At 30.4% G+C, this 24627-nt stretch overlaps 2 protein-coding genes across 3 annotated transcripts; both read left to right on the forward strand.

The window, feature by feature from the left end:
- On the forward strand, nt 1–11032 carry LOC111310463 (transcription elongation factor SPT6 homolog). Of its 2 annotated transcripts, none has more exons than XM_022909949.2 (17): nt 1–156; nt 276–356; nt 595–727; nt 899–965; nt 1245–1395; nt 1478–1607; nt 1690–1936; nt 2035–2220; nt 2313–2438; nt 2525–2911; nt 2981–3088; nt 3184–3963; nt 4727–4868; nt 4991–6162; nt 7068–7277; nt 9046–9541; nt 10620–11032. In XM_022909949.2, the coding sequence occupies exons 1-17, from the start codon at nt 126–128 to the stop codon at nt 10904–10906; spliced, it is 4734 nt and encodes a 1577-aa protein (XP_022765684.2). In that variant the 5' UTR covers nt 1–125; the 3' UTR covers nt 10907–11032. The 2 variants fall into 2 exon arrangements, with proteins under 2 accessions (XP_022765684.2, XP_089604868.1); XM_089748742.1 differs by having other exon boundaries at nt 1245–1383.
- A 1004-nt stretch (nt 11033–12036) lies between these two features.
- Nucleotides 12037–13473, forward strand: LOC111309924 (uncharacterized). The gene has a single exon (XM_022908945.2). It carries the CDS (start codon nt 12118–12120, stop codon nt 13252–13254), a length of 1137 nt encoding a protein of 378 aa, XP_022764680.1. The 5' UTR covers nt 12037–12117; the 3' UTR covers nt 13255–13473.
- The last annotated feature ends 11154 nt before the right edge of the window (nt 13474–24627 follow it).

A 24627-nucleotide genomic window follows, 5' to 3' on the forward strand; every position in this document is an offset into this window, starting at 1 on the left:
GTGTCCCCATCAAGGGTTTTCTATCAGGAGAAATCAGAAAGGATCGCTGCTAGTATCAGTTTCTGAAGAAAACTAAAGTCTTCCTTTCTCTCTTTTTTCTTTGCGTTGATTTTGTCTTCGGAATCATGGGAAGAAACGTCGTTTCTGATGAAGAAGGTGACACCTTTTTTTTTTCTTTTTGAGCGAAAATCAATTCCCTAATTCGTTTTTTGGGTAAAAATCCTTCAATATCTCTCAAAATTTCCCTCTTTGTTTTTTGGGTTCAATTCGTACAGATGAATTGGAGGTCGACGAAGAAGGAGAGCCCATTGACACACTCAATGGCCGCGACCCTGATGACGACGATGAAGAAGACGGTACAATTTCTTTTTCTTATCCAATTTCTCGTTCCAAAAGTGGGAAATAATTTTGTTAATTCTGAATTCTTTTTTCGGTTAATTTTTTTTTAGAGAAATAATGAAAACGAAAATAAAATTAGTGCTAAATGGCATTATGGGTATTATTTTTATAATTCATAGCGATTTTTTTTTTTACAAATTTTGTTAATGGTTCATGAATTCATTTCAGTTATTCCTTTATTTTTGGTTTGAACAGAAGAAGGGCAGGATGAGTATGAGAATGATGGATTCATAGTTGATGATGTGGAGGATGAAGAGGTAGATGAAGATGAAGAGAGGGAAGATAGCGATGAGGAGAGGCGGAAGAAAAAGAAAAAAAGAAAGAAGAAGTTAATATTTTTCCTCTTATGATGATTTGTTATTGCTAAATTTATTCAAAAAAAAAAAGATAATATGCTATTGCTATTTGTTTTTCGTTTAAAGAAAACTTCATATCATGTTCTTAGGTCGGAGAGGGTAGTTTAGCAAATTGCTGATGTTTTTTCTATCAATGTTTTCAGGGAAGCTGAGGACCTTGATGAAGATGACTATGAGCTCCTCCGGGAGAATGATGTTAATGTACCAAAGGTTGTAAGCTTTGCTTCCCTACCCAAAAGAAAAAAAAAATGATGATCGTTAAGTTTCTATTTCATTTAATCTGGAAAATTTTATGTCATCTAAGGTCTTTCTATTGTTGTTGAACTAATGTTAGATTTAATCATACTAATTGGTTTTATCGTTGTTGAATTGAAATTCATTTGTACGATAAAAAACCAAACTGAAGATAATGGTTCGATTTGATTTTTGTTTTCTTCCACAGCTCTATTAACTATATAATTGAGGTTTCTTGTTCACAAATTTTTTCAGGGTAGCAAGAAATTTAAGCGGTTAAAAAAAGCTCAAAGAGATTTATATGAGGAACGATTTGGGCTTTCTGAAGATGAGTTTGATGGAAGCATGAAGGGTGGGACAACTGCTGAGGAAAAGCTTAAGCGTACCTTATTTGGTGATGATGATGGTTTGTATATTGATCATATTGTCCATGAACATTATTAGTTGGATTCAGTTTTCATAACTGGTTGGTATATGTAACGTTTTAGGACAACCTCTTGAGGATATTCCTGAAGATGAAGAGCAAATAGAGGAGGAGGAGGATGGAGATATGGGTGAAGAAGATGAAATGGCAGACTTTATTGTAGAAGAAGATGATGTGCATGGAGCTTCTGTTAGGTGCAACCTATGTACTGCATGAATATGCTGTCCTTTATATACTTAATTTTGGAATTCTCTTCATTAAATAGCTTTCTTGTAGACGGAAGAAGATGAAGAATAAGAAGTCAAGGCATGCACTTGATGTTTCGTCATCTGCTTTAAAGGAAGCTCAAGATATATTTGGTGATGTTGATGAACTCCTTCTGCTACGCAAACAGGGCTTAGATTATAGTGACCGGAAAGAAAGGAGACTTGAAGATCAATTTGAACCCACTGTTCTTTCTGAAAAGTATATGACAGAAAAGGATGACGAAATTCGGACGATTGATATTCCAGAAAGAATGCAGGTTTGTTGACATGGTTCGTAAAAATTTTTCTAAATATTTTTTTATTTCCTTGATCTCTCTTAACTTAGTCAAGATTGGCTTTACATTTCTTTTTATAGATTTCTGAGGGAAGCACCGGCACTCCTCCAACAGATGAAGAGAGCATAATAGAAGAGAGTACCTGGATACATAAACAACTTATAAGTGGTGCAATACCTTTATTTGTTCAAGAACGGAAGGATCTTTCCATAAACAAGGATGAGATTATGGTGTTTTTGGATCTAACACATATGCAGAAGTTAGATGTCAGTACTTACTGATTTGATTGATGATTGACTTATCTGTTGGTCTGGTTTCTTTTTTTTCTTAGTATTCTTGCATTCTTTCTCGCTTTCAGATTCCCTTTATTGCAATGTATCGCAAGGAGCAGTGCCTAAGTCTGCTACAAGATCCTGAGCAACTTGAGGTTGATGATGTTCATCATGATAAATCTGAGAAAACACCTACAATAAAGTGGCACAGGGTAACTGGACTAAGTTTGTTTACTGTGCATCTAATCAAGTTCATAAGGTTATTCATGTTAATACTGGCTACTGTGCTTCTATTTAGGTACTTTGGGCGATTCAGGACCTGGACCGAAAATGGCTGCTTCTTCAAAAGAGAAAGAGTGGTCTTCAGTCACACTATAATAAACGATTTGAAGAAGAATCTCGTCGGATATATGATGAGACAAGACTTAACTTGAATCAGCAGCTTTTTGAGTCAATTCTTAAAGATCTTAAGGATGCAGAGTCGGAAAGGGAAGTTGATGATGTTGATGCCAAGTTTAACTTGCATTTCCCGCCAGGGGAGGTTGGTGTGGATGAAGGTCAATATAAGAGACCCAAGAGGAGATCACAATATAGTATTTGCAATAAGGCTGGCTTGTGGGAGGTTGTGAGCAAGTTCGGATACAGTGCTCAGCAACTTGGATCACTGCTATCTCTGGAAAGGCTGGTGAGTGTGCTTTGGTAGTGTCTGTTCTATTCTATTGAGATTTAATTTTCTTGCTTCATTTGATTGTAGCCTGATGAGTTGGAAGATGCTAAGGAGACGCCAGAAGAGATGGCTTCAAACTTTACGTGTGCAATGTTTGAGACTCCACAAGCTGTCCTTAAAGGAGCCAGGCATATGGTATACATAGTTGTTCTTATGAGTATATACAGTATTATTGTTGATCATAATATCTTGTTCTACCATGTCTACCTTTTATGGTTTTCTTTGCCTAGGCTGCGGTCGAGATAAGTTGTGAGCCATCTGTCAAGAAATATGTTCGTGGTATCTATATGGAGAATGCTGTAGTTTCAACCAGTCCTACTTCTGATGGAAAAATAGCCATAGATTCTTTCCATCAATTTGCAGGTGTGAAGTGGTTGCGTGAAAAACCATTGAGCAGATTTGAGGATGCACAGTGGCTCCTTATCCAGAAGGCTGAAGAGGAGAAGCTTCTTCAAGTAACTGTTAAGCTTCCAGAAAAGTGTCTGAATCAGTTGATTAAAGAATGTAATGAACTATATCTCAGTAATGGCGTTAGTAAATCTGCTCAACAATGGAATGAACAGAGAAAGCTTATATTCAGTGATGCTCTTTATGGTTTTCTTTTGCCATCAATGGAGAAAGAAGCAAGATCCTTGTTGGCTAGTAGAGCTAAGAACTGGTTACTTTTCGAATATGGCAAGGGTTTATGGAATAAAGTTTCTGTGGGGCCTTACCAAAGGAAGGAAAATGATATTAATTCTGATGAGGAAGCTGCACCACGAGTCATGGCTTGCTGTTGGGGCCCTGGGAATCCTGCAACCACTTTTGTGATGCTAGATTCATCCGGGGAGGTGCTTGATGTGCTTTACACTAGTTCTCTTACATTACGGTCTCAAAATGTTAATGACCAGCAACGCAAGAAAAATGATCAGCAACGTGTTTTGAAGTTCATGACTGATCATCAACCACATGTTGTTGTTCTTGGAGCTGTGAATTTGTCTTGTACCCGGTTGAAAGATGATATTTATGAGGTAGGTTTATCATTGTTGAGATGTTAGGAATTTTTTTCCTTTTATCTAAAATGATTTGTGTCTTTTGCTTTATCTTTTAGTTTCTTTTCATTATTAAAAAAACTGTTCTTGTTTGTTAGTATTTTATCTAGTTTACTTTGCTTCTGTCACTTGTTAGTATGCAAATCTTTGCTTGAAATGTCTTAGTCTTGATTTCTTAAAGCCTTGAGGAGGTAGGTTATTTTTAATCAAGTGCTTGAATATTTTTAGAATATATGATTGTTTTCTTACTAAGGATAGTTCATATTGTCATTTAAGTCTCTTTCAGTGAATTTTCTTATCTTCTTAGGGTAAATTCTGGTTGTAAGTTATAACCTTTTGAACTATCATATTATGTGACTCAGATCAAGTATCTGCTTCAGGATTCTGTTCTGCACGTGTTTTACATGTGGTATCCTGAACAAATTTCAGTATTTGTCTTCTGAAAAGACCCAGATTACTCACTGAAAATACTTGCTTCAATCATCCTGGTTAATTATGATATCTCATGGAACTGTAATTGTGTGCAAAGTGGATGGATTTCAATGTTCAATAGTCTTATATAGTTGGTCCTTTCATTTCTTGTGTTGCTTATTTAGTTCCATTTTTGTTGGATCATATTGTGATATCAAGTATAGCCGTCATTGCACACTGAGTGAAATGAATTTTCAATGTTTAATATGCTATGTTTCTTATATAGTTGGTCCTTCATTCTTTCTTATGTAGTTTATTTCTTCTTTCCCAGATTATTTTTAAGATGGTGGAGGAAAATCCTAGAGATGTTGGGCATGAAATGGATGAGCTGAGCATTGTATATGGGGATGAATCTCTACCCCGTCTTTATGAAAATTCTAGGATTTCATCAGATCAGCTACCTGGCCAGTCAGGTAAATAGATTTTCATATTCACAAAATTATTCGTCTTTGTTGAACTTTTGTTAGGTATGCAAGTTTTTATCCATCTTTGTCTGTTGATGAAAATTCTTGTTTTTTAACATAAATGTTGTCAGGTATTGTTAAGCGGGCTGTTGCTCTTGGCCGTTATCTTCAAAATCCATTGGCAATGGTTGCTACTTTGTGTGGACCAGGTAAGGAGATATTGTCTTGGAAGCTTAATCCTTTGGAGAACTTTCTAACGACAGATGAGAAGTATGGCATGATTGAACAGGTTTTGGTCGATGTCACAAACCAGGTCGGCCTTGATGTTAATTTGGCTGCAAGCCATGAATGGTTGTTTGCTCCTTTGCAATTCATTTCTGGCCTTGGGCCTAGAAAGGCAGCATCACTGCAGAGATCATTGGTAAGAGTTGGAACAATTTTCAGTCGGAAGGACTTTTTGACAACCCATGGATTTGGTAAGAAGGTGTTTGTCAATGCGATAGCTTTTCTGCGTGTCCGTCGGAGTGGTCTTGCTGCCAACAGCAGCCAGTTCATTGATTTGTTGGATGATACTAGAATACATCCAGAATCTTATCTTGTTGCCCAGGAGTTGGCCAAAGATGTCTATGATGAGGATTTTAAAGGTGACAATGATGATGAGGATGCATTGGAGATGGCAATAGAACATGTTAGGGACCGGCCTAGTTTGTTGAAAAGCCTTCGTCTTGATAATTATCTAAAAAGCAAGGGGCGCCAAAATAAGAGGGAGACCTTTTATGATATAAGAAGGGAATTAATTCAGGGCTTTCAGGATTGGCGTAAACAATATAAAGAACCAAGTCAAGATGAGGAGTTCTTCATGGTTTCAGGGGAAACTGAGGATACCCTGTCAGAAGGCCTAATTGTGCAAGCTACAGTTCGCAGAGTGCAAGGTGGACGAGCCGTCTGTGTACTTGAATCTGGATTGACTGGGATGATTATGAAAGAAGACTATGCAGATGATTGGAGAGATATTATTGAGTTGTCTGATAGGCTGCATGAAGGTGACATCCTGACCTGCAAGATTAAATCAATTCAAAAGAATAGGTATCAGGTGTTTCTGGTTTGTAAAGATAGTGAGATGAGAAGCAACCGATACCACCTTGTCCAGAACCTTGATCCTTACTACCATGAGGAGCGAAGCAGTATACAGAGTGAGCAAGAGAAAGCACGTAAAGAGAAGGAGCTGGCTAAGAAGCATTTTAAGCCAAGGATGATTGTCCATCCACGCTTCCAAAATATTACTGCAGATGAAGCTATTGAGGTAGGTTGCAAATAATGCAACTTTTTAAGTTTCACCTGGATTGAATTTGAATTGAATTTATTGCTTAAAAAAATTAAATTAAATTCATCCTTGTTCGTGATCATAATAATTTTTTATAAGTTCAAAAGGAATAAACATAGACTCTACCCATTTTCCTTGTTCCAATCTAGCAAAAATATTATTTCAACCTTAGTGTATCTTACATGTGCAAAAATAATTGATTAATCATTAATGGCTAAGCTTAATATAATTGCACTTTTTTTTAGAAGAAAATATGTACTAAATGTATTATCCATGGCCTTTTAAGAATTTTCATGATCATTTTTTCATTCTTGCTATGAACATCATATTTGAGTTATCCTTTACCATAATGATGTGGTGTATCAAACGGAAGGGAAAGAGAGAATAGTGAATGGAGACTAGAGAGAATCATGGAGACGGGAAAGGGGAGGAAATTGATGAACCTAAGGGGAAAATAGAAACTGTTCTCAATTAATATCATCAACATAAGCTACTCAAACTGAAAATAACATAAGATGATGTAGCACAAAGGGTAGGGAAAGGGGCAGAAACAGGGGTAATTAACAACCACGTGTTTGATGAACATGCATTGGTAGATAAGCAAGACTAGTGCTCATAACCTGAGATACCCAAAATATCTTATAATTACAATTAAGCCTATTGAATATACAAAATTAACAAAACAAATCCCTAAATGACTTAATCTTTTGTGATGATGTTGCACATTAGGCAGCTTTTAGATGCATTTATTATCCAAGGCAGCTTGTGATTGCTTCAATGCATGACCTTTTTGCTTCCTTATTCTCAAATTTCCACTAGCACATTTCACTTTTCCTTTTTAAACTAATGGCTAACTATATTTTGGCTTTTATTACGCTGGATAGTATTTATCTGACAAGGATCCTGGAGAAAGCATTATCCGTCCCAGTTCACGCGGGCCTTCTTATTTAACTTTAACTCTCAAAGTATATGATGGAGTTTATGCTCACAAAGATATTGTTGAAGGTGGAAAAGAACACAAGGACATCACCAGCCTGCTCCGCATTGGGAAGACATTGAAAATTGGGGAAGACACTTTTGAGGATTTGGATGAGGTAAGTCTTTTCCTTTTAATGCATGTTTCCTAGTTTTTGCTTAGATACCCCTTAAACTTTGAAAGAGATATGAATTGAGTGGAAATAACCACATAGGAATGGTGCTGAACGGAGAGTTAGGTTGTGGTTGGAGTCTTGTCCACTTATAGAAACAATGACCGATCATAAACCAAAAGGATGGATTTTGGAGTTAGACCATAGGTGCTGAAAAATTGAATATTGAATGTTTTTTGATTGTTATCATCATATAAGAAATCTGTTTGTCCATGCTTTAAATCTTGAGGACCTCCATTAAAGGATTCTAAGCTTTGAATTGATTATTGTTCTTGCATAGGCATTGGCCCCTTTGACAAAGAAATTTATGGAAAGTATTTTTCTGTGATTGGATGACAATAGCCGAAAATATTTTCTATCAATATTCATCAATTTTTTTTTAAATTTTATGATGTTAACTTTTTTTAACCATTTTTAATGAATATTCCATATTTTTAACAGCAATCTTTCATAAAAAAATTTCATGAATTTAACAATAAATTCATCAATATTTGTAATACTTGTACAAATTTATCAACTCAAAAATCAAACCCATCCACTTTCATCAGAATTCGGACTGAAACCCTAACAAATTTATAACAATTCATGATACCCATTTCAAATTGATAAAAGCAAAATCAAAATCTTTAAATTGGAAGTTAATTCGGAACAAACATTGGCCTAAAGACAAGCGTCTGTGGGCCTTGACTGGAGGACTTTCATCAAAATTCATGTAGCTTCAAATACTCTTCTATGGGTTGTTTTGGAGGCAGTAAATGAGAGTTCTCTTAAGGACTTGAACAAGAAGAGTGAAATGGAAAATAAAGACTACAAACATGGTGGTTGGTGATGGAAAAAATTAAGAGCTGGGAGTGACTTGTGGGTTTGTTGAGAATGATGAGAGTTAAAATTTATGGAAATTGCTTGCTGAAGATGTCAACATTATAGTAGCTAACATAAAGAGGATGATGCAGATTGAAGAAAAAGGAGGTTAAGGAGGATTGAAGATGAAGTCAGATTTAAGGTTATGGTGGCTTTCGGAGTACAAAAATCACTTGTGAAAAATTGAATAAAGATTGAAGAAAAAAAAACAAGGTGAAGAATTATGGGGGATCTGTTGGTTTTCATGGTTGTGAAAAAAAAAAAGAAACGAATTGAAGGAAGATGGAAGCTAGGGTGAGCTTTGGTCTCTACGAAAATTGTCTTATGCCCAAAAAAAGAGAAGAGAATATCCATGTTTCTTCATAAATTTTTTTGTTGACCTGAAATTATTTTCAGTTGACCAGGTTACATTCGCCTTCCGAACATAGGAAAATGAGGAAAATGTCTTCTGGAAGCCATTTTCATAAATGGAGCCTAATTGGCATATTGAAAACTTTTAGACTTTGCAATTTTAATTGTTTTTACATGTTTATCTAATTTGCAGGACTTCTCTTATCATTCCCCTTGAAGGAAAATTTTTGTGATTCTAAGGCCTTGAAGGTTGAATAATGCTGTATGATGGGTCATCTTGAAAAAATGAACTAATTAATACTTGTTTATTAGCTTTGAATGCCAAAGCCTTCTAATTTTGTAGAAATTAGGAGAGTAACAATACGTAGCATTTAGAATCTGTTTCTTTTATTTGAAAGACATAGTTGCTACGTTCATCTTATAGAAGTTAGCATGATATAATATTTTGTGAATGCATAAAAATCCATATAATGGATGTCTGTTGATTGCATTTAAATCGCAGGTAATGGACCGATATGTTGATCCCCTTGTGTCTCATCTAAAGGCGATGTTGAGTTATCGTAAGTTCAGGAGGGGAACTAAAACAGAGGTTGATGAGCTTCTAAGGATTGAGAAATCAGAGTACCCTATGAGGATTGTGTATTGTTTTGGAATTTCTCATGAACATCCAGGCACTTTCATTCTTACTTATATAAGGAGTACAAATCCGCATCATGAGTATGTTGGCTTATATCCCAAGGGATTCAAGTTCAGAAAAAGGATGTTTGAAGACATTGATCGTCTGGTTGCATATTTCCAGAGGCATATTGACGAGCCACAGCATGAGTCAGCTCCATCAATTAGATCAGTTGCAGCAATGGTACCAATGCGGAGCCCTGCTGCTGGAGGCTCTGCAGGGGCATCTATGGGTAGTAGTTGGGGTGGTTCAACCAATGAAGGTGGTTGGAGAGGCCACTCTTTTGACAGGGGTCAATCTTCCACTCCAGGGTCAAGAACAGGTAAACATTGAAATGTACAATTTTTATTTTGTGTATAAAATATCCATAGGATGCAATCTTAGTTTACTGGTTTGTCAGTTCAGTTGAGTGCAACATTCCTGACTTATTTTTTAAATCTCATAATTTAGTTCTTTAATATCTGAAGAATGGTCTGGTTTTGGGGATTTGATGATTTGGACTGCATTAGACCTTTTATCTTCTATGACTTCTTTGTCATTATGTGCTGTAGATGTTTGTTTCTAAACCGTCTGACACTAATACATGTTTGACTAAAAACATATTTTTAGTTTTGACTAATTATATAGCTTTTGTTGACTTTTGCCATTTGCTTAAGAGTAGGAAATATATAAAGCTCATTCTTGAGCAAGAAAATTAGGAATACCTGTAAATTTATGCTTGTTCGTTAAACAAATTTTGACTTGAGCTACTAATAATATTTGGGATAATACCTCATTTAGCCCCTGAACTATTTTAATTTTCTAACGTGCTTCTTAAACTAAAAAAAAAAATTCTAATCAGGCACCTAAATTTCATTTTCGTGTATTAAGTTACCTCAACTCCTTAATACCGTTAATGTTGATATGGTACTTAAATGCTAACATAGATGACACGTAATTGCTATGTGACAGTGATGTGACTGTTATGTGTCATTTTTAAATAATAAAAAAATAAAAAAACCTTTTTCTTAGAAATTCTATTTTAAAAAACTTTTTTATTTTTTAAAAATGATATGGCAGCCACATCTCAGACCCAATGGCAGCCACATCTCATCCATGTTAGCATTTAAATGCCACATCAGCATTATTCTAGCGGTGTTAAAAGGTTGGGACAAATTAATATATGGAAATGAAGTTTAAATATTTGATTAGAAATTTTTTTTGTTTAGTTACCAATTTAGAAAAGTGCAATGGTTCAGGGGTCAAATGGGGTATTATTTCATAATATTTCAAACATCTGGATGTTTCTTCCTTCTTTTATTGTATGCATTTTGTACATCCAAGAGTTTTTCTGCTTGGGTTGCATGTTTGCTCTTTTTGTCTAAGCTGTGGCTGGTTTGTATGGTATTTTGTTATTGTAGGCCGAAATGATTACAGAAATAGCAGTAACCGAGATGGGCATCCAAGTGGTGTACCACGGCCATATGGTGGGCGTGGACGTGGTAGGGGCTCATATAACAGCAGCAGAGGACAGAACGAGGGGCAGGATTCATCTTTTGATGAGACTTCCAAGTGGGATTCAGGTACCAAGAAAGGGGGTGATGGGTGGGGTAATTTTCCAGGTGCAAAAGTTCAAAACTCTCCAGGTAGGGAAGCTTTCCCTGGTGGGTGGGGCAGTGGTGGAACTGAAAGTGGCAGTGGTTGGTAAAGCCTTGGAATTTTTATTATTCCCTTATCTAAGGCATACTTGTTTTAATGGAAGCTATTTTTCACTCTTGGAACTATAACAACCTATGCTGACTAATAAAATGAAATCATATTAGTACTTACTACACGTAGTGTTTTTTTAATCAAGCAGATATCTGATATTGCCAATTTATCTTAGTTTTCCATCTTTATCACTTCAGAAATTGCAATAGGTTTTATTTCCTTTCTTCTCTATGAATCCTCATAAATGCAATGATCAACTTTTACATTTTATTCTCAATGTCATATATTTTAGATTAAAAACTGTTTTTTAATTCACTTATCCTTTAAAGTAATATTTGGTTAATGAAATCTTAGATGTCGAAAAAAAAAAAAGTGATTTTGGAAAAAATACGATATTCAAAGTTTTTTTTTTTTTTTCATTTTCAAGATATTTCATGTTTAGATTTTTTTTTGTTTGGTTGGGAGAAATTAATATATATTAAAATTTGAATAATTATTATAATTTTTTTGGCATATATGAAGGTAATTTAAATAATTTAATTTTTAATTGAAAAATTATTCAGGGTATTTTTGTTAGAAAATATTTTGAATAATCTTATTTAATTTAATTGTTATTGATTTTTTAGATAAAAAATAATAGAATTTACGGAACTTTACCACTTGTATTTATGCAATATTTAATGAAATATTTTCTTTTTGTAACTTTTTGTCCGACATTCAATGAAATTGATTTTAATTCCTTCTTTATTCAAACTTTTTACAATGCATTCGGGCTTAAAATTATACCAAGTTTTGCTCACACTAATAAATGGTATAATTTAAACAAATTCAAATAATTTTTATTTTTTCTAACAAATATTTTTAAAATAAAACATGGTATTTTAATTTTATCTTTGGTATATTTTATCTTTTTCTTTTATTAAGTTCTAAAACATAGATATTTCAAAATTTTTAAAAACTTTCGAAAATTCAAAATTTTCATAATTAGATATCTAAAGTTTTTAAAACATTCCAAAAATAAATTTTTAAAACGAAGTGTGATAGACCAAAAAAAAAAAAAAAGAGTATTTAAATAAATTCATAAAAAATTAAAATTTTAGAATGTATTAAAACAAATATGGGTGCAAATAGCATCACTCAAATAAAAACCCTCAGGATTTCATTTTGCAGTTAAACCCTGCGAAGTTGGGAGGGTTTCTTCTCCCAAAAATGGCGAAAATCCCTCTCAGAAATCTGCTTTCTCTAATCCAAAAACGCTTCCTTCAAACCACCCCAACCCCTGCTTCTGTTCCCAAAGCGCCACCTTTAAAATCCGCTCTTTTACTCTCCAAACGCCTCCGAGTACACCAAATCCCCTACCCAGAATCCTCATCATCTGTCCTTAACTGTTTAAAATCCTATGGATTCGAGGATACCCATATCGCCAAATTGGTTTCAAAACGCCCTGAAATCCTCCATTCCAGAGTTGACTCAAAGCTCAAGCCCAAGCTTGAATATCTCATCCAAAAGGGTCTTACTGGTAAGTTTTTGGCTGACCTCATTGTGTCGAATCCTTTGATTCTTTTACGAAGCTTGGATGCTCACACTAAACCATCTTTTGAGTTTTTGTCCGCTTTTCTGAATACTAAGGAAATGTTGGTTGCTCTTAAACGATCATGTGCTTGGTTATTGACTTTTAATCTGAATGCCATTTTGCGGCCAAATGTTGATTTACTGATTAGCGAAGGGATTTCTGCTACTAGGATATCGAGATTATTGGTAATACAGCCTAGAGTTATCTTGCAAAGCCATGGCAGAATGGTTTATGCGGTTAAAACTGTTAAAGAAATAGGTCTTGAACCCAAAGAGCCTAAGTTTATAGATGCTCTTAGGGTGATTTGTTCATTTAGCAAGTCCAATTGGGAGAAAAAAGTCAAGACTTTTATGAGTCTGGGATGGAGTAAAGAGGAAGTGTTTAATAGTTTAAGGAAAGACCCTATCTCTTTAACATGTTCCGAGAAGAAACTTAGGTATTTGATGGATTTTTATGTGAATACTATGAAGTTGGATGCCAAGACTATCATTGCGTACCCCAAATTGCTTCTCTATTCAGTTGATAGGATTCTGGCAAGGTATGAAGTTTTCAAGGTTTTGGAGTCAATGAAGCTGATCAAAGAGGACAAGAAGGTTGTTTGGGAAATACCACTGTCTGAAAAGGAATTTTTGGAGAAATATATTACTAAGAACAAGGACAAAGTTCCTGGTTTGTTGGATATGTACCAACAGGCTCTTAAGCGAAGCAAAACAACCCGAACCAGGGGCAAGAATGAGAAAATTGATCCGAAATCACCAAGTTTGACTCTGTAGTTCATTATACACCTAGACATTCCTTTTGACTGGTTCCTAATGTATTATGGTGCTGTCAGTTTGATCGCTTAATATCATCTCTGTGGCCATTAACTTTTTTTTTTAATATTAGTTTGGTTAGGGTCATTTTCTTTTGTTGTTTATTGTAATCGGTCTCCAGGCAACTCTTTGATTTATTCTAAGATTTTGCATTGAGTGGATTTGCTTTGGTACCCTTAATAGCCTGAAAAACTCATAATAATTTAGCTTCATATTTGCTGAGAATCCTTAGAAAAAAATTTCACCTTAAGATTATTTGAGGAACCCTTCTGTTTTCTTGAGAGAGGTTTTTTCGTTGAATTTATTTTGTATTTTATGGATAGAATAAATTTCTAAATCTTTTGTTCTTTTTATTATTACTTTTAACATCTTCCATTCCTTATCTTTTTCTGTGTTCTTATTCTTATTCTATATTTATTTGTTGTTTGGGAGTAAATAAGAATCCATGATATGGAAATTTATAACCTTGATTATTTAACCATTTCTTTTGTTTTTATTTTTATTGGGCAAAGACCTTACAAATATCTCTATTGCTAATTATCTAATCATTTTTATTTGTTTTTTAATTTTCCACCTTTATTTTTTATTCTATTTTTATTTGAGAGCAAATGCCAATAATTGATATTGAAATTTCTTTTTAGATCTTCAATTATTTTGGTAAGGTTTAAAAATATAATTTTCAATAATAGTTTTTTAGAAAGTCACATGCTCGCAGCTCCTTAAAATTTTATCATTAGAATGATTCACTTATTATTGAGATTTATTAAATTTTTATGATGAAATGAAATAATTATACTGAGGAATTTAATTTAATATCTTATTTATTAATAATTCCATTTAGTTTTATCAATTTAAAATATGTATATATCTTAAAATTTTAAATTTACATGTAAAGAAATAAGTAAATAAAAAAAAAAAAAAAAGAATAATTTTGAGCCGTTCATTGACTCTATCAATGGTCAATGAACAAGTAAACTGAAGCAGATCGCAAGTCGATTGCAATCGGATCTGAGTCGAGATATTGGATTGTTGCCCAAAACATGTCGTTTATCCTTTTTTTTCCTTTTCCAACTTATCCCTCTTTCTTACTACCCAGAAATTTATCAAAAAACCCTCGAAAATCTAAAAATCAACCACCAATACCCTCCCGCCGTCACTCGTTGAAATCGTGAATCCGTATAATTCCCAAACAGACTCTTCTTCAACCTCTCTTGTTTTTAAACTAGTTTTCCCTAAATTTGCTTCAATTAGCCTAGATCCACGTCGAAACTTGTCGGTATTAACACCTCAAATCCTTACATTTTGGCGATCCAAACACCTCAATTTTTCAGTATGTCTTTTCCCATTCTACTACCTTCCTATCCTCCAATTTAGGAGCCAAAAAACACTTTCAAACTTCTCAAACCGAAACCCCAGACGACTTTCCTCTTCTCTTTTTGTATCTTTTCGTGCTTTGTGTATTTTTTTATGTTGGTTTTTTCATATAGGATTATCTGGTTTTTTTATTTTTTGTTATTATTATTTTTTCTAGTTGAGAACAAAAAGCATTTTTGGGTGGTTGTTCGGTGGGTTTGTGAAGGTTATCGGCAGTGGCATTTATTATTGGAGTGGTCAAGATGACGTAGATGGTAAGTGGCGGTGCCTTGTTAGGCTGGAGTACTTTTTTCTGTTTGCTTGTTGGGTCAGGTGGTTTGGGTTGTAGTTGGGTGACGTGTGTTGATGGCTTAGGATTTTTGGTAGTTACGGTGGTGGTCTCTAAGGTTATAAATGATACGTTAAATTCAAGTTATTTGAATAAAATTTAAATTTAATTTGATTATTATTAAATTGAATTTAAATTTGAATAATTTGATTAATCAATTGAATCGTATTCGAATATTTTTATATTTGATTTAAGTAATTTTGTGAATTTAATCGAATTTTTATATTTAAATATTTTTTTATTATTTTAATTAATAAAATATTTCGAATTGAATTTGAACATAAATAATCAAATTATTATCGAATATAAGAATCGAATTTATTTTTATATATTATTTAAGCTTAATCAAGTGAGTTAAAATAATTCGATTTCGATCATGAATTGAGATCGAATTCGAATTAAAAAAATAAAATTTGATCAAATTTAAATTAAATATTGAGTAATGAATTGAGAGTCGAGTTTGAATTTAAATTTTTTATTATATCAATTCAACTTGATTACACTCTTAATAATTTCAATTGAGGATTTTGGTTAATGGTGATAATGGATGTAGAAATGTTTTAGATGAGTTTGATTCGTGGAATAGAATACAAGGAGAATAGAACAGATATTTTATGGGAAGATCAAAGAAGAAAAATAGTTATTATGACGTTTGGTTTATTAGAATGGAATACACTAAGAATCTTATATAAATATTTAAGAAATTATTTGATATATTAATAGTAAAAAAATTTAATTATATAAATGGGATGATAGTATATGTTTTACGTTTTGTTAAATTAATTTGTTTAAATATATAAAGGATATGTGTTATTATTTTAATTTTATTTGTGAAATTAAAAAATCCTACTTCAATGAATTTTGATAATTTTTTTATATATTTTTGTTTAGATTAAAGAATATAGTTTGAATAAGTTAAAAAGATTATTTGACCTTTTTATTAAATTAATTATTATTTATTATAAAAATAATTTTAATCTTAATTAATTAAAAAAATTATTGTTAATTATCTCATTTATCTTTGGCCAAAAAAATAAAAAATAAACTCAATTTTCCTTTCCTATTAATCATCAATTAATAAAAATTAATTATGAAAAATATTATTAGTGACAATTAGTTTGTAAAAGTTATATATATATTTACTTATTTATTTTTAAAATATTTATTTTTTTCTTTATTATTTCTTTTTTAAAAATAATTTTCTTTTGGCACTTTTTTTTTTTTCGTCGGCAGCCACCATTGGTAGTGGCCAAAAAACTGTTTTGCAAAGAGTAAGGCAAAGAAAGCATTAGAGTTATTATTGAACACCGATTTAGCCTTGCCAGTGTTCAAATCTGATCATCAGCGAGCTTAGTAGGTGGTGGCAGCAACACTTTCTGGCGTTCGATGAAACTTTTCAGCCCATTTCAGTTGACTTTGATGTTAACAATAGTTGGATCTTGTCTTCGACTACTAGGTCTCGTCGTTGGCCGACGAATTAAATCTGATCAGTATTGCAACGAATTTTTTGTCACCGAAAGTGCCATGGCAAAACTTTCAGTGAGTTCTCTTCCCGACATTTGGGTTATAATGGAATTTCAATGAAAAGGGTAAAATGGTAAAAATAATTGACACTCTATTCCATGAAGAGAAATTTATAAATGCACTATAACTTTACTTTTCACACCCTTATGTTTTTAAATTTTTAAAATAAAATTATTTAATTATAATATTTACAAGTTTTTGAATATTATAAATTTTATGATTTTTTAAAAATTTATTTTCAGAAAATTATATAACTTATCAAAAATGAATTTTAAGAAAGTTATAAAATTTTTCAAAAATCCATTTTTATGAGGAGAGGTAAAAATTTTAAGAAAAATTATAAAAAAAAATAATTTTATTAAAAGTTTTTATTATTTAGTATAATGAAAAACGTTATTATAAGAAAAAGTGATAAATTTTAAAATTAATAAAAAGGTTAATTTTATTATTTTGATTTTAAAGACAAAATAAAAGTTTATAAGATCTTAATTAAATTAAGGATAAAATAATAAATGTAATTTTTGACAAATTTAAAATTCATCATTTTTTAATAAATATGTTTTTTGGTATTAATTATTAAAATTTTATAATAATTTTAATTAAACTGAATCCCTTAGATAAGTTCTTCATCAACTTGTAATGATGAGTTTTTTCACTTAGTATATTAGATGTTGATAAAATTATATAATATTCAATATTATTATTTATACAATTTTAAAAAGTTTCAATTTTTATATATTGATCAGACTTGATAGTTCTTTCATCATCTTTTATAACGTTAAGAGATGAAATATTTAATTAGGACTTAATAAGATTTTTTCTTTAAAATTAAAATAATAAAAATAATTTTTTTATTAATTTTAAAATTTATAAAATTTTCTAATAATAAATTTTTTATAACATTAATTAGTAAAACTTTTTAATAAAATTCCTCTTTTATAATTTTTCTTTATAGAAAATTCATTCTCTCCTTTGTGGAAATCCATTTTTTTCAAATTCATTTTCAATAAATTATATAATTTTTAAAAATTTATTTCTGATAAATTATAAAACTTGTTAGATATGAATATCGAGAAATTTATTTAAAAAGATAAAAAAATATAAAAAAAAATTGAGATGCATTTAGAAGCACCCTTCCTAACACTTAGACTAGCTGTTCTTTGAGGAGAGGACAGAATGTTTCTGTCCATTCATTGATTTTGGGGAATAGGCTCGTAATACCTATCATCGAAAATAGCCCGTTCAATGAATCAAACTCATGAATTACCATTCATGAGAGAATAACGGGGAATGGAAAAGCCTTACCCCAGGACCAAACGTGCCATTAGGGATTTTTAATAGAATTTCTGTTGCTCTGGTATGTATTTGAATAGCTCAATTTATAGGAGTTCATTTTTTTGGGTAAGGTGACTAGAATGTTTAGGGTTGACAATGAATTATATCGGGATGAATTTTTATTTATTTTGAATTTAATCTAATTTTATAATCATAAAATTTGAATTCGATTTGATTCGAAAATTTTTTATTTTTTTTATATTTGAATCCGATTCGATTCAATATTATATAACTTCGTATCCGATTCAATCTGATATGAAATTTATAAAATATTATTTTTAAATATAAATATATAAATATATAATTATATATAAATAAAAAATTAAAAAAATAATTAAAAATAATTTTTAATATAATATCGAGTTAGGCCCGACTTCAATTTTTCTTAATAATATCTGATCCGAAACTTAATTTAAAAAAAATTAATTTTATAAAATTAAATTGGATTAAAATTTGTTGGGTTCGAGTTGAGCTGTTAACTTAAAAATGTTGGCCGGCCTTTCCACGGCGAAAGGATATGCGGAAGATGAAACGGGGTTTTAAAAATTTTATTATTTTTATCTTAATTAATTAACTTTAAATTAATTAATGTTAATGAAATCGCGTTGGGCTTTAAAAATATGGATTTTCATTAGACTCTAGTTTTCAAACCCATATGATTTGGACTATGGATTTTCAAAACCCAAATGTCCTATGCAACTTAGGATTGGATTGGACTCGATCTTGACCCATGCAATTAGGTCAAAATGGCCCAAATAGTTTATTCGGTCCAACGGCTCTTTTTTTTGGTTTTTTATTCTTTATTTTTATTTAAAAAAAATTCATCAACAACAAAGATTTTGAAATTTAAAAAAAAATCACATCTAAACAATTTCTCCTAAACAAAGGTTTCGAAACTTAACAAAAATTTCCTCTAAAAAAAGTTTCTCCTAAACAAAAGTTTTGAAGCTTTAAAAAAAATTTCATTTAAAAAAAACTTTTCCTAAACTAAGGATTTGAAACTAAAAAAAAAATCTCAAAAAAAGAAAATTATTCTTAAACAGATGATTTGAAACTTTTTAAATTTAATCTAATAAATGTTTCAGAGACTATGTTTGAAGATTTTATAAATCGTGTTCAAAAATTTGATATTATATCCGATGATTTTACAAATTGTATCCAAAAATATTAATTATTACATTTGGATGTTTTACAAATTGTTCTTTATCTTTGAAAAAGATTCTCTTAATTGAGGATTAACATTTTATTTCGGAAAAGTTATTCTCAACCGAAGATTGAAACTTTTAAATTTATTTTTCATGAAAAATTTTTAAACTTTTTCTGTAAGCTTGATTTCGAAATCCAAAATTTAAATTTTTTTTTTTTTTGTTTTAAAGTTTGTCCTATGGAATTTCATGCATCTGGACTGTTATTTTGGTTTATTTATTTTGTAAATGTTTTACATGCCATAAATCTACGTAATTTATTTCCTGTTAAAAAGATAATCAATTACTAAAGGTTTTCGGTTAAAAATATAATCAAAGATATAATATTTAAGTTTGTGTATCCAATGGTTAATATATACTGAATTTATTTTGAGGTTAAAAAATATAAATTTAATATAGAAATCCTGTATAAAAACAAGCTTATGCAATTTAAACTTTGATCCCTCTGGTGCCAATCCCCTATAAATTCATATAGTGCATATGCTTGTTTCTTGATTATTATTGTTTTTGTTTCACATGTTCCACATTATAATATTATAAGTATACCGACAGGATAATATTGATTAAATAAATAAATCTTACCAATAGAGAGATACAGATTTTCTATACAATTTTATGATCAAATCTTTAAAGGTTAAATTATATAAATAATTATTGTATTGACATGAAATTTGAACTTTAGTTCTTTTAATATAATTCATAAAAATCTCGTCCACACACAAATTATGTTGTTATTTGATGATATTAGTCCAATTATTCTCAATTAACTTAATTGATGTGACTTTGATTTTATTAATGTGACAATTTGAATGAATAAAATTAATGTTTTTATGATGTGATACTTTTTGATTAGGAGATCGATCTTTTTTCAAAGGAAATTGATTTTTTGTAGTTGAAAAACTCTAATTAAGAAAACATAATTATATTAATATTAATATATGTATTAAAAATATAAAAAATTATTTAAACAAATAATGATTATTTAATATAATTTTCTTTAAAGTTATCTACCCATAAAAAAATTTAATATTTAAAAAATTAGTAATATTTAAAAAATTTATCTATCCATAAAACATTACATTGTCAATACTTTCGAGTTCATCTAAAACTCTGTCTCTCTATTTTTTACATTTTATAATCCAAATTAAAAATTATTATTTTATTAAATAAATAAATAAATTATAAAGAAGACACAGATTTTTTTAAAAAATTAATGTAAGCTATTTTTGATGAAATTTAAGTTTAAATTGGATAAAATTCAAAAACTTTAATATTTGATTGATCCCCTAACATATAATATCAATCCATTATTTAATAAAAAGGTTTCTTAAAATTTTTTAGAAAAAAGGATCAAATCCTTTTGAAATAGAATTAATCACTTAACTGAAAATATCACTTTAACTAAAATAAACGGATATTATTCATTCAAGTTATAATATTAACAAAGTTAATGGATAGTAACTGATTACGTTAGTAATTGATCAACATTATCTAATTCAACTTATGCTTACCACTTAGAGTTAATATTTGATATACTGATTAATAATTAATAATAAGATGACATCTCGTTTAATGAATAAAAATTAAACTTTTAAATCTTTAAAAATAAATATTAATAAATTTATTTAGCTTTAATTAATTATTAAAATTTTGCTTTTCCCTAATTTTTTTATCGACTCCCTCTTTAATATTTTTAAAGCCTTGCACCTCTTTTCAATCTTGCTATTTTGGCTGCTTCATTCACAATTATAAAGGTAGAGATGATTTTTCAAAACAAAGATGGATCATTATTATTTTTCTCATACAAATTTGTTACTCACAGATTAGTCATCTTCCCAGATGTTGAGGTAAGATTTTTTCAGAATAGATGTAGGAACCTTTGGATGTAGACTTCTTCCCTAAGAGCTATTTAAACCTTATTCCTATAAAAAGATGTTGTTTCTTTATCCTTTAATTTTTTTTTTCTCTCAACCAAAAGAGACTTTTTATTAAAATAAGCATAGAACTACATTTGTTCATCTCTGTTGAAAAACAAAGTCTATTCAACTAAAACACCAGATAAAGCTTAACACTTGAAACTTCACAATAAAACACTCCATCACTAGTTATGAAACAATGTGCCACCAGCAATACCCTTCGTTACCAAAGAATCTAGCAAAGAGTTTGCTTCCCTATAGATGATAATAAAATCTACCATCCCAATAGCATCCCTGGGTGATTTTGTGGCAAATAGGGGGAAAATAGAAAATAAAGTTTCCCAAAATTATGGCAAATCAAAAAGGTATTAGAAATACTAAAAGTTGTTCACTGCCCTGTGATTGACCTTCTTAGAACCTAGAACAAAATGAAATTTGTCAATTATTTGACATTTTTTTTTTGTTATGGGCATTACGATCGATGTCTCATATAACCTATTTTTACATTGTAAATCCTATAACAAGATCGACAGATGGGGTTAAAAATGTGAGTGAAGCAGTCCAAATAGCAAGATTGAAAATGTGTATCAGTGTTTCAAACTATTGAAAAGGGAGGCAGTAAAAAAATTAGGTGAGAGCAAAATTTTACTAATTAATTAATCGTAAATAAATTTATTAATATTTATTTTTAAGAACCTAAAAATTTAATTTTTATTCATTAAAATGAGATGTCATTTTATTATTGATCGACAGTGTATAAAAGTAATATACTGATGGTGGATAAAAAATTAACTCCGTTTTGAAGGGTGGAAGATGTAGCTGTCAGAGCAAACATATATTAATGATGAGATAATAAAGGCCTTTTTTGTTTTTCCATTTTAAGTTACAAATAACCATGATATGGAAATGACAAAAGCTTTGAAGGCCCTAATTTCAAATTCAGACGCTATATACTCTTGAAGTTTTAAATATAACAAGCAAAAACCAATTAAGAAGGTACATAATTAAGATAATCCACTGGCTATCAAATTTATAGTAGTAGTACTAGTAGTGCACCCACGTCACATTATTATTATTTTTGACAGCCTCCCCACCACAGTCTGATCAGCTAGTACAGCCAGCTTATGCATTTGCTGCTGGCTTAAGTGTTGCCTTGAATGTTGGCGTACCACTGTTCGGATCAATTTCAATTTCTGACTGGTATCCAAAATTAGTATCTGTATATTTTGCTTTCCCAAGTTGTTCAAGACTTATTCTGATTTGTTCCCAATCAGCAGTTTGTTCGAGGATCTCAGTATAGATCTGCAGTTGATAGATTAATTGATTATATTTCAATGGTGTGATGATCAGTTGTCTTAATTTATTGTTTATAATATATATGTTTCGAGTTTAATGCAATACCTCGTTGTGTTCGTTTAGTGGGTTGTTTCGGGCAATAATCCACTTAATCTTATCATCCAGTTTGTACTCAAGATCACCAACTGAACATATAATCTTACCTCCAGACTTTGCACTGTGCTAAAACTCATACACCTCTTTAGTTTCATTCACATCATTCAACAAAAAATAGAAACTTACCTGGTCTGCACTCAGATCTTCCTACTACACTCTTGCATCACCAACATTAGAAGTATCTACCCCAAAATCAAGATAGACAGCATGCATAATATTCTAGTATACAAATTTTATAATCTTACTTCACTAATCGGCTTAATGGTATCCCTTCTTATTGATGGTTGTCCTACTTCTAACTCTCTATGTGAGATCCGACTCGTATAACCAAGAGTAAACCCCTTATAATAAATAATAAAGGTACTTATGCATAGAACTGCATTTAAAAACTATCTATTCTCATTACTTACAAAGTGGGGTTAATAATTAACATATCTAATAAATTCCTCTATACCATCGTAGAAGTTTTGACTAATGTATCCATTTATATCTAAACGAGAATACATTTAAGAGCGATCTTTGTTCATTTTTCAACCTTAATTGCATCATCATAAAAGTCTAAAAAATATTACTCTTATTATATTAAACTACAAAATAAGCAATTGAAGTTCCAAAAAGCAATTACGAAATTTTAACACGCATGCATGCACGTATGTTTTGGAGGTGTGTGCACAAACAAAGACTTAAAAGTCACATAGTTTAACTTGATAGGTTTTTATAAGCAACAAGAATAAATTATTTGAACACAAATTCTCCAACATAAATACATATGTAATAATATATTATTGTTAGAGATTGAGATTTTACTTTTCAACATAAGTACATAAATTCATCTTTAAATTATAGGAGGCCTAACAAACCAATAGATATTTATTTTAATTGTCCAAACAATGTTTCTTTCATTAAAAAAAGTCACATACGTATAGGTAAAATATTACAAAAATAGAGATATATTTCTAATTATATTAATTGAAACCACATGAAAAAAAAATTAATAGAAAAAATTATCACTTTGTTTATATAATATAATCGTTATTCTTGTTTCTAAACGTAATTTAAGGAAAAAAGAATTTAAAATAAGAAGTAACCATTATACCAAAAAAAGTAAATAAAAAACCTAAAATCTAAAACCTTAAAAGATGGAGCATTCATGATTTAGAATACTAACCTTGTTCGTTAATCAATTATAATAACGGTCAATAAGATAAAACTTAGAAGAATTATTTCATTCAAAGCACAATAAATCCTATCTTAGTACATTTTAAACATAAAATTTATATTTGATGCACTATTAATATATAGATTTTATACATTGTCAGCGAATAATATGATATCATCTCATTAATAAAATGAATAAATGATACCACCTCATTAATGAGCAAGTTTTTTAAAAAAATTTTATTTTTATATATTTATCTTAAGGGTTGATATTTGTTCATTAATGAAATAATATCATTTGATTTTTTGATAGTATATAGAATTTATATAGTGACATTGTATTAAATATAAACTCTTAAACATATACTAAGTTCTATTCTCACATACGTTGTACATGATACTTTTTTTATATATTTATTTCTAAATAATTATATGCTAAACATATAATGGCATATAATATGTACAAATAACTTTAAAATTACGTATTAATAAATATTTGCATTAGCTTGTAGGTTAATTTTACATTGGATTTTAGCTTAAGAATGATGTTAAAACCTAATCCTGATTTACTCAAACGAGATCGAGTTGATGGCAATAAGAGAGATTGACTTCCTCTGGGATTAATATTAAATACAATGATTATAGAAAGTGACTCTAGCTTGGATAAAATAATCCCAAAGTACCTCTTCAAGATTAAAAGAGCACATATGCATTTGGAACCCTTGAAACAACAAATGGAAACTTGGAAAAATTTTCATACACCGCGGGATGCAAATAATTTTGATAATGATTTTGTCAAATGAGATGTGAATAGAACTCAAAACCTTGTATAGTGGCTTTCATAGATGTAGGATATCCTTTTGAGTTTTGTAGCTTATTTTTTTTTCTTTTCTAGCAGCTTATATTGCTTGCTTTTTTTTAGTGTTGTTGTAGTATCCGATTTTTCTTTAATCATTTTAGATAATGAAGATGTTGTTAAATTGTTGATACAATTAAACTACATAGTTATAGTTTTGAAGGGTGGAAGATGTAGCTGCAGCAG

The sequence above is a fragment of the Durio zibethinus genome, chromosome 19 (assembly GCF_047325235.1).
Source record: "Durio zibethinus cultivar Kanyao isolate XHJ-2024 chromosome 19, ASM4732523v1, whole genome shotgun sequence".
Classification (NCBI taxonomy): domain Eukaryota; kingdom Viridiplantae; phylum Streptophyta; class Magnoliopsida; order Malvales; family Malvaceae; genus Durio; species Durio zibethinus.

Excerpts from the sequence above, each read along its gene's own strand:
- LOC111310463 (XM_022909949.2), top strand. The coding sequence starts at position 126 with ATGGGAAGAAACGTCGTTTCTGATGAAGAAG. Across the intron at positions 1,937-2,034 it reads ATATTCCAGAAAGAATGCAG|ATTTCTGAGGGAAGCACCGG; the intron begins GTTTGTTGACAT and ends TTCTTTTTATAG. Across the intron at positions 3,089-3,183 it reads TTAAAGGAGCCAGGCATATG|GCTGCGGTCGAGATAAGTTG; the intron begins GTATACATAGTT and ends TTCTTTGCCTAG.
- LOC111309924 (XM_022908945.2), top strand. The coding sequence starts at position 12,118 with ATGGCGAAAATCCCTCTCAGAAATCTGCTTTCTCTAATCCAAAAACGC.